General features: G+C 40.8%; 1 protein-coding gene across 1 annotated transcript; it reads right to left on the bottom strand.

Annotated features, from left to right (window-relative positions):
* Nucleotides 1-419: 419 nt before the first annotated feature.
* scn3b (sodium channel, voltage-gated, type III, beta) lies at nt 420-10,772 on the bottom strand (the record flags this gene model as incomplete). Its single annotated transcript, XM_083887310.1, has 5 exons — nt 420-483; nt 4,729-4,867; nt 7,794-8,022; nt 8,126-8,298; nt 10,718-10,772. The coding sequence occupies 5 exons, from the start codon at nt 10,770-10,772 to the stop codon at nt 420-422; spliced, it is 660 nt and encodes a 219-aa protein (XP_083743436.1).
* Nucleotides 10,773-11,025: the final 253 nt, after the last annotated feature.

The following is an 11,025-nucleotide window of genomic DNA, read 5'->3' as shown; positions in this document are numbered from 1 at the left end:
GATTCTTACTTCCTATACATACAAATGACACATTTCAGATTGCAATTAGTGTCTAGAGTGTTTAAGTTCTACTATTTATCTTGTCTTTCTTGCACATTGTATACATAACAAATCCCTTGAAGACTATTTAAACTTCATTATACACATTTTAACACTGCTCTCAATAGGGAGAGAGATTATCTACTACATGGAGAGTGAGAACAAACGGGGAAAAATGGCAGGAATGAAAGCCCCCTGTAAGGAAGGGGCAATAGGAGCGAGACAGAGATAAGGTGGTGAAGCAACAAGACTCGAGGACAGAGCTGACAAATGTACGACTACTTAAAAGTACAAACGATGAGTTGAAAGAGAAGAAGGATGAATTCACAGAGCTGGAGATCAGCATCACATGTAAAATACCGTGTCACTGAAAACCACTTTTACTCGGTAACGGGAGCAGCTGCATTGTCTTTCTGCTCAGAGGGAATGGCTAGGTAGTCTGTCCTGCAGGCACATTGGTAGAAAAAAAAAAAGAGAGGAGCATCTAAGAAGTGATTTTAGGGTCCCCTCTATCTCCATGCATCACATTTTATACAGTATCCATATAACTAACAGCATACATACAGTGCTGCATTGCTGAAAGTCTGCAGAACAAATATGTGCATTAACATTTACACCTAATTCAAGGAAACCAAAAACATCACTGTGATAAAAGTAATAGTAACAGGCTGCACACAAGGAAAAACCATGATACCGATAGAGAATTTAACAGCAGACAAAATCACAGCACCTTCACTAAATATGCAATATAACGTCAAATGGAGCTGGAACGAGTCTGTGCAGAAGAATCAGCAAATATCTTTATGGAGAAAGGAGCTTTTGGACACAGTCAGCGAGTTTCAAAACCTGGCCTCATTTCCATATCTTTGACAAATCATCAAATAGGTGCTGCACTTCATCTTTGCCCACAGTAACACAACTTACAGCTAATGCATCACCCAAAAAACGTTCTAAATGTGGTTGCATATCCGCGGAGTCCGGGGAGCCAAGAAGATGACGACGAAGCAGCTTCTCCGAGTGTTGTGAAGCTTCTCACTAATGTGTTGTCAAAGAGGTCAATAACGACTGTGCGGCCACAAGCCATTAAACGTTTCCATCGCGGAAACAGGCGAAGCTTACAACGTTGTACACACTCGATGATTTGATGCTCAACTCTGTGGTTTGTATTTATACTGCATACTTTAAACAGTGAGAGGATGAATGTTTGCTTTTAAAATGACCAAATAAGTTTGTTGTGGAGCTTTTTGCTCCCTCAGTAAACAGCGTTAGAAACAGAAACATCTTACTGATGGATTACAGGATATTTTAAGATTATTCTGTCATCCTGTATCGTGTGCAACCTACTGTATCATTTCACTTCTGAATGCATGAAAAGTATTAGAAATGCCTCATACGGAAGTTGTGTTTTTACGCGCCACTACAGGAGGACTCGGAGGAAGGATTAATTGTCTACAAAACCATAATAACCCGATCAGCACATATGCAGCGTGTTATCTGTGATTGTTCTGCTCGGGACATAAATTGCCTGCTCAAAAAAACCCAAAAAAACGTCATCCTGGATCAGCATCGTCAACTCCGGGGCAGTCCGGTGGGAGCTGACTGCACAGGTGCATTCGGGGTCTTTGTCAGCACCGGCAAAGGTGACGCACAGCATCTTGTGTTTCTAATGGAGCTGCAAATCCACCACACGTGTAAGAAGGTTGTGAAAAAAAAAAAAATAATAAAAAAAAATAGAGTTGTCAGCAAATGCTTGGAATTATTCCTACCTGTCAGGCACCGTATTATTGCAGTTGGGTTATAAACTGATACAGTGTAGACTCAATTACCTCTCTGTCTGTCTGACTCTTTTACCCCTCTCTCCTCTCACACTCTCGCCAAAAATGTTTGACATTTTATATTGCTGTTATATTTGTACGTTCAAGCATACACAAAGAAACACTTTCAGCTACACACAGACACACAGTTATGACAGTATAAGGACTGACATTGACTTCCATTTATTTACACAGCCTAAACAACGCATCTTAAAACCCATTTTTAATGTTTGGCTTTCGACCCCGTATGAGACGTTGGTTTTTATCTTTTTTATAGTTTTATTGTATGACCTATTTATTTGTGTTGTTTTTTTTCTACAGTATTTAATTTTTTTGTTCTTAGGTCTATTAGGTCACACGTTGTGAAATGTTTTATTTCTTTTATTTATTTCAGCTGTTGTTGTTTTCTAAGTGTTTCTAAATAAATTTGGATTGGATTGGAGAGCATAATCCCAAACCAAAGCACAATTCTAATCTTAGTCCCACACCTGAGGTTCTGCCTCATTAGGACCAGGTTTCGAGGTCAGTAAAGATCCTAAAGAGGAAACAAATACACACACGTACACACCAACAGGTTCACACAGCGATCCATATAAAGTGTAACTAAACCACCTCTTCTGCAGCTAACTACGCCCAGTATTTTTTTTTTTTTTTTAAATGCCAAGAAGTGGGCTGAGACCTGAGTGAAGGTGGGATGAAAGAGAGCGCAGCAGTGAGGGGGGCGTGGTCCAACAGTGAAATCTGACAACGGGTTGCAGTTGTCTAACGAGGTGTTCCATGCTGTGGAGAGAGGCAGGAGACAGAGCAACAGCTTCTGCATTTAAAAAAATAAAATAAAATAAAAATGGGAAGGAGTCTGGGACAGCGAGCCTCGCACTGATTAGACAGGAGAGTGGAAAAAAAAAGAGTGTACCAGTGCAAGCATGGACCAAAATAGCCAAATTTGAATGCAGAGGCTGGTGAGATGATTCATTAAAACATGTATAATTTCAATATTTTAGACTAAACTGTGAATATTTGGACCTAGGACAACTCATACCATTCCTAGATATGCATATAAACTGGTTTTCACCCTGGAAAAGTGGTTTAGTTACACTTTAGGGACTCTCGTTGACTTTCACTGTTTTTAAAAGCTTCATAAAAACCTTATCCCTACCCTTAACTGTTACTAGTTAATGCCTGACCTTCAACCTTTAAACAATTAAAGAGGTCATATTATAACCTATTTCTCCAGGTTAACCTCTTTCCCTGGTGTCCTAATGAACAAGGATGAAGTGCCACAGCAGTTCAATCACCCTGCCAAAACAGCCCTTTTCAGAACACGCGGTTTAGTAGTATCTCTTTAGGTCCACCTTAAAGTGTGGTCAGAGTGGTCCTGTTGCACATATATGTGAGTTATGGAGGTCTACTTACATATATTAAGTTGTTTTTATGGTCAAAATCCTCCTAGTTGATGTAAACGAGCCGATTGAAATCTGTCCTTTTCGAAGCGCTTGTCAGTCACGCTATTTCAGCCATAAATCTCGCCCGAGAAGACAGAGTGTGTTGTGATTGGCCAGCCAGCGTAGAGCCTTCCCACCTGTGTTGTGATTGGCCAGGTATCTGGAAGTGACGTAATCTATCACGTCAGCTCTCAGAAGCGCAGCTCCCCCTCTGGAGCGGTGGATGCTTTGCTCCTCATTATCAAAACATTGTTTTAACAGTGTTTAAAAATAGCTTCGTCACGACTCCCCGCCGCAGTCCCTTTATGACTTTAAACCGGAGTCAGACCCAGAGTCAGAAGACACTGTTGCTCGTGAAACACCTCCACAACGGACGTTATTCTTCTTCTGCGGTTCAATGTACGCAACCGGATGTGCCCGGACTACCGCCCGGAGGAGGACGATCGGTTGTTCAGGAGAACCGCTGCTTACGTAACTATTACGGGATTTTCAGTGATCTCGTTGAGCCCCGAGATTACAATAAAACACAACGTTCTCAGCAATGGCTGAACTGTTTGTTTCGAACCGTCAGGCTTCATAAACAAGGTAATGACGCAGATACACACCAAAAAAAACAGCGATAATAGGAACTTCCGGTCTAGTTCCGCTTTAAAAGAAACTAAAATGAGTTTCCTGTTAAGAGACAGGAAATGACATCAGCCACAGAGGCTACTGGGAGCTAACATCAGTTAGCATTTGGAAAAGTGATCATTTGCGTGCTCGAGCAGGCACATTGCCATCATATATAACATGTATCCACTGGACAGATAAATCCTCTGAGGCTGGAAGATTGTGTAGAACTCTGTGCTGCACTGTGGAGCCAAGAATAGAACTTTTAGCGTACTTCCGCGCTTCCGGATACTGTTGCCCTCGCCTGCACTCTTGCGTGTTTTACGGACAAAGCGGAGCTCCGCGAGACAACAATTCGAGGAATTTAGCGTATTGTGATGTCCCAGTGAGCACGGAAGTCAACATCGCATGTTTTATCTCCTGTACTTAGACTGAGGAGGACCACAAAAACATGAGTGAGTCATCTTTTTTCACACTTTGTCCACTCATAGGGCCTCCAGAGTCCCAAATATAATGATTAAAATGATCAAAGTTGATTTTGCATAATATGTCCCCTTTAACATTTTAGCCCTTAGCTCAAACAGTTCCACTACTAGACGACTAGTGGTACTGACGAGGTCACCGTTTATACCAGACACAAAAGTACACATATACTTGCTGTGTTTTTTTTGTTTTTTTTTAGAAAAGATAAAGTTTGTTCGGATATGAATCTGGATGTGCTTACAAAACACTTTGTTTTCTGAACACAATGTATCATGTCTCGCACTTATCTGTGATTGAATCCGTCAGTATCGCTCGTATACTTATCACTGAGTGACACTTACGCCGTGTCCTGAGGCTGCTCGTCAGACATGGAGATCTTCCTGTAGCAGTAGACCATTTCTACCAGCAACCAGAAGGTCAAGCACACCAGCAGCACATACATCATGATCTCAGAGTAGAGTGCCGTGGGGTCACGACCGGCTGCGGAGCAAACACAGCAGGGGACATGTATTATTCAGGGTGCATTCTTCCTCTTAACAGTCTTTAATGTTGTTGTTGTTGACTAGAGCGGGAGGGGGATTATGTATTCACGGCTTTATGTTTGTGTATGCTAAGCTTGTGCAACAATTCTATCCACAATCCACAAAAGAGTTGTAACAGAGAAAACAATGATTCTATATTTTTTTTTCCACTGAATTAAAAAGTCTAACTCAGTTTTTAACCGTGCAGCTGAAGTTTAAACAACATAATTTTTTACTGATGAGCATCCAGTTTCATAGATGCACCTAAAAAAAAAAAATTATGCATAAACTGTTTTGCACACAGAGTATTATGACCATTCCTGTGTTCTAACAAAAGTTAGAGAGCCTATAACGAGTGAAAGGTACCATGTGGAGTTTCTCGTAAACAAACAAAGGTTATGTTTACAGTCAGTGTTTCTTTCCAGAATACATTACGCTGCATATGTACCCACTGACGAAGATTTGGACGCATTAGAAGCAACATTTGCAGAGGGAAGTTATATAAAATTTATAAGCATCATTCTTCTTAATGTTTGTGTCATTACTTTTTGCTGTGCTCAGACAAAATCAGCAATAAATAAATCAATAAACAAACATGAAGGTAGCAACAAAAAATAAATAGTATGTTAACCGCAAGTCCATGCTCTTTAACACATGTTTATCCTTCCATGTTTAAAATATAATAGCTCTACGGTACAGTCAAAACTCCACAAAGTACCTTTAATTATGAGGTAGTATACAGATATGCAAGGTTACAGTGGTTCTCAGGGAAAAGCTTTTTGAATTTAGGTTACGGTAGATTATCAAATCGTACGGCTAAAGTTACGTGTGTGGTGTAGGTGTCTGAGGTCAGGGGTCGTTTCACACAAAAGAGAAACGTGTTTTTGCATGATCAGTGGACTGTGGATCATCTGGAGAGTAGTTGTTGATATCAGGAAGCAGTTTTAAGATACTTATGAGAACGTGATAATTGTTTATAAAATTGGAAATTAACATTACCAAATTTTAACTACGTATGAGCCACTGTGAACCGCTGTACCGGTGAGTGTGTACCAAATTCCAGAGAGCCGGCTGAGCAGACACTTGACAGCTTTTTGATTCTGCAGTCTCTACAAATAGAGCCTATTAGTGTAATATAATCGCTAAGATGGGAAAGGAAAGATGTTTTGTCTTGGCCAAATCCATTTCACTACTATAGGCAACATTACCGTAACATGACTCCCAAGCTGTAATGTACAACACACTGGCTCGAGTCGGCTTTGTGAAATTCGATACCACTGTTGTATGAAATGTGAAGTAGAGGCTTTTTAAATATGCAATACATAAAAAAATCAAACGGCATATACATTTGTCTTTCAATACAAAACAAACCCTTGGATACGACGAGTGTAACTTGATATGCCTCTGATGGTGAACTAAATACCATGTGCAAGCAGATGTTCAGTTAAAGAAATGGGTTGTTGTCGAGTTGTTCCAAATATACATGTTGTATATTCGACTGAGGTGAAAATGATAACATTCAGCAAGCCAAGCATTCAGGAAGCAGAATACATTACCCCGGTTAATAGATAGAAAAGTAGCTGGTTTGAATTTACATCTTCACTGACAACAGAAGAAGCTTTGATGGGCAACAAGACAAAATAAAACACACAATTATTCCCTCTTCATCGCGGTCACAAAAAGAGAGAGGAGAAGGAAAGTGTAGTGGTTATTCTGTGGCAGACTGCCGTCACACAGATGCATCAACTGTGAGTCAGAAATATATAATCAAATGCAAAAATCCACTTAATGAACACTTTACGCCACATCACAGGAGGGGCACGAACAGAGGGGAACACAAGGTACACAGGAGTCAACAGTGTACAGACTACATTAAAGGACTGTCATTTTGGCGCGTATATATCTTTCCAGTACAGTGCAGTCGTACCATAATTATCACCATCTTTAACACAGTAGCTGTGATAAAAATGTGCAAATAAGCTGTGAAATGAGCACTTGCATCATCCTAAACCTGAAAAACAAACTGCTGGATAAATGCAGCCTTTGTGACACCACTTCACCACCAGATGAGCTTTTGATTTTACAGAGGCCAAATTATACACTACCCTTCAAATGTTTGGGGTCACTTAAAAATGTCCTTATTTTTGAAGGATAAGCTCTTTTTTTTCCAATGAATATAACATTAAATGAATCAGAAATACACTCTATACATTGTTAATGTGGTAAACGACTATTCTAGTTTTTTATTTTTTAATGGAATATGTACATAGGTGTATAGAGGCCAGATTTCCAGCAACCATCTCTCCAGTGTTCTAATGGTACATTGCTAATTGTGTTAGAAGACTATTGGATGATTAGAAAACCTTTGAAAACCCTTGCGCAATGATGTTAGCACAGCTGAAAACAGTTTTGCTGGTTCTTTGACGAAAGGGCAAAATTATTATTTTGAATAAAAATCATCATTGCTAATCTAGTCAATGTCTTGACTATATTTTCTATTCATACACATTTTGAAAACTCTTTTGATGAATAAAAGTGTGACTTTTAATGGAAAAAAAAATATATATATATGGGTGACCCCAAACTTTTGATTGGTAGTTTAAATGACACATTACCCACTTAAGGCAGTGCATTTTCAAATGTTTTAACGCTGACATTAAACTTCCTCGTAATACAATAATTACGTCAATTGAGAAAGCGGATTTGACAAACAGCTTCAGTCTTGAGACTAAAGGCTATTTTTAGCAACCCCGTGCATGACACTGGTCCAGAGGCACAGCAATATTCCAAACAGCCAAACAGATTTGATGTCATCACAGTCAGAGTGTGTATGTGTGTGTGGGGGGGGGGGGGGGGGGGCAAAAGTGGAAAACAGTTAGTCACACCTTGCTCTTTCACCTTCAGCGTGATGTTCTTCACGACAGTCACGTTGGGCGTGTAGAACTTGAACTCAAACTCGCGAAACACGTGGCATTCATAGACACCGCTGTCATTTAAGGTGACGTTGCGGATTTGAATGGAGAGATCTTGCAAGTCCTGACTCCCATTCCAGGTCAGGCGGTGCTTAAACGGTCCGTCCAGCGCTACTGGTATGTCATTTCCATACTTGTATATCTGGGGAATGAGGAAAAGCAAGCGAAATATGTATGAATTATCATAAACACAGGATAAGATACAAACACATCGTTCATGCTCACATTAAAAAAAAGCCACTCACATGAGTTTTTGGGACATCCTTGTCAGCACTTGGCATGTAATACCAATCCACAAGTGTCTTTACTTTGACCTCCTCCCTCCTCAAACAGGAGATGCAGGTCAACATCATGGGTCTGCCCACGACCGCCTTGGTGTCCGACGGGGCATTGACACATACTGGCCGGCTCAGGTGGACTAGAGGAGCAAGGAGATGTAGCGCATAGTTAGCTCAAGCTAAATGTTGAAGTTCAAAGCCCTCAATTTGTTCCTTCAAATGGATGTTTGTCCATCATGAAGCATAATATTGCAGGAGTAGATTAAACTACAGAAGTCTACAGTAGTCTCTGTTTAAGGTTAGTGTGGATCATTATATTTGGTCTGTGTGGAAAATCGATCACAAAGCAGCATGGAACTTTCCCATAATGTGAAAACTTGGAGCAGAGTTGAATGAAAATGGAGCAACGGTTTTCCTCTCTGTGTTTTCCAGAGAACTCATTACAAATCATCCATCTCCGACCGCGGGGGCACTGTGCCAATCTCAGCTGACATGGGGCGATCATTACAAAGCATTACAGGGTAGGTGTAGCTTTAAGGAGACATATTATAGCCTATTTCTCCAAGTTAACCTAGTTCCCTGGTGTCCTAATGAACATGTCTGTGACATGCTTTGGTCAAAATACCTTAAGGATGAAGCACCACAGCAGTTCAATCACCCTGGCAAAACAGCCCTGTTCAGAACGCTCTGTTTTGAGTGCCTGTCTCTTTAAATGCAAATGAGACACAGGTAACTACATCAGCGTCACTGAGGCTCCGGCAGCTAACAGCAGTTAGCATTTGGTAAAGCCATCATTAGCCAGCACATTGCCGTCATATATAAAATGTATCCACTGGACACGTAAATCCTCTGAGGCTGGAAGTTTGTGTAGAACTCTGTGCTGCACTGTGGAGCCAAGAATAGAACACTTTGCGGACTTCTGCTCTTCCAGATACTATTGCCCTCGCCTGCACTCTCTGGATTTTTTTGTGGCGTAGCAACAGAGTGCGGAAGTCAACATCGCATGTTTTATCTCCTGGACCACAAAAACATGACCGAGTCATCTTTTTTCTCCCTTTGCCTATTATAGGGCCTCCAGAGTCCTATTAAAAGGATTAAAAAGTTGATTTAGCGTAATATGTCCCCTTTAAATTCACATCTACATGTATGTGTTTAACTGTGTGACAGGTGCACGATCACCGGCAGCGGTGTCGGTCTTTATTTCAGCACTGACGACATAAACCACACACCACTGGGACACACTGTTTTTATACGGAGTAATAAAAATGTCCCAGGATTTCTTATCGAGGCCATCGGCTCCTGCACTCTGTGCATTAAATAAAAAACTGAACCAGATGCAAAACTCTGTAGGTGTTAAAAAAAAATGGGGGGACGGGGGAATAAATTGAATTATACAACTAAGTGAGCACTCAAGAGACTTTGAGTCACAATACTGATAACAAATCTAAAACCATCCAGGCAAGTAAGCCCAAATGATGGCCTCCACCCGTTTGTATCAACTAGCAGTGTGTGGGATACATGGAAGGAGGAGAGCAGCAAGGTATTGTGGGAAAGCAGGAAGGGTGGTGGACGGTTTGATTGATTTAAATATACTGTAAATGCATTACATGACAGAATGATGAGAGGAAGAAGAGAGGATGGGGATTATACACACAAGGATTGATTTCTTGGAAGTGGGGCAGAAACGAACCACATGCATGGACGTCTTTGTGTGACTGTTGTAAAGCTCTTATATAATAAGCCACAGTGGCCCAAAGGCAGATGTGACAGCATCAGTTCCACCCTATTTTTTTTACTCCTTTATAGGCCACTCATACAGAAGAGGAAGATAACAGAGAAACAGGGAGGTAGACAGAGAGAGAGAGAGAGACTGAGAGGGAGGGAGGAGACCAGATTAAGGGAAATCAAAGAGACAAAAAGGCTTAACCTGTGTCTATTACTTCACAGATCTAACTTAAAAGCAGACAAAGGTATTTTTCCTTTGGTGAAGTCACTCAAAGTAAGCGTGTAGGGTCAGAGGAAGTAGCATCATGTATAAAAGTCCACTGCAGGAAAGAGTGATTTGTGAATCTGGACAAAAACCAAAACCTGATTTGATTTTGATTCGACGACACTGAGTGATGCAGTGATAAGTGATATCTCGCTGTCCTTAAATGTGGGATTGTGTTCGCAGCCAGATAGAAGAGTCACAACCTATAAACAAGATACATGATTATACATATTTGCTTGTGGAGTTGTCAATTTTTGACAGTTATCACAATAAATGATCATAGTCTAAGAGCTTAGTTCATGTTACAGAAAACACATCAGTGGAGCTTTAAACTCCTTAAGATAGAAAACACCTTTTTTTTCATATCTGAGACTAAAAGGATCATAAAAATTATGATTTGTGTCTCAAAGTCTTTGCATCAATATTTATCAAACCTTTCTATGAAAATGATATTCTGTGGTATACACGCTTAGCGAATTGTTGGCCATTAGTAGTGGTGTAGGCCTCCTAACAGTGAAATAAAGCATGCAGCATTCGCACTCAAAACTACAGAAACACTTCATACTTACCAACAAAAAGCAATAGTGCCAGACTGTGCAGGTGGACTCTGCTTTGAGTTACCATATTAAGTTGCGTGTGCAGCTGCTAGTGGACAGTGTTCTCCTGCTGCCTGTCAGACAAAACTTCAAGTTGTCCTTGGAGGAGGCCGCGATCGAGACGGCGAAAAACTTCAGAACCACGGACAGAGGCAGTGGCAGTGGCGCGCGCAGGTAACTTCCCTCCCTCCTCTTTAGAGAAAAAGATCAAAAACAACTGTGCGCGCGCTACACTTTCAAAACTACAAAATGGACACAGTGGAGCGGGTGTATCAGATGCC

The sequence above is a fragment of the Microchirus variegatus genome (assembly GCF_963457635.1).
Source record: "Microchirus variegatus genome assembly, chromosome: 3".
Lineage (NCBI taxonomy): Eukaryota > Metazoa > Chordata > Actinopteri > Pleuronectiformes > Soleidae > Microchirus > Microchirus variegatus.
Note: the sequence above shows the minus strand (reverse complement) of the source record. Positions and strands in the feature narration are given on the sequence as shown.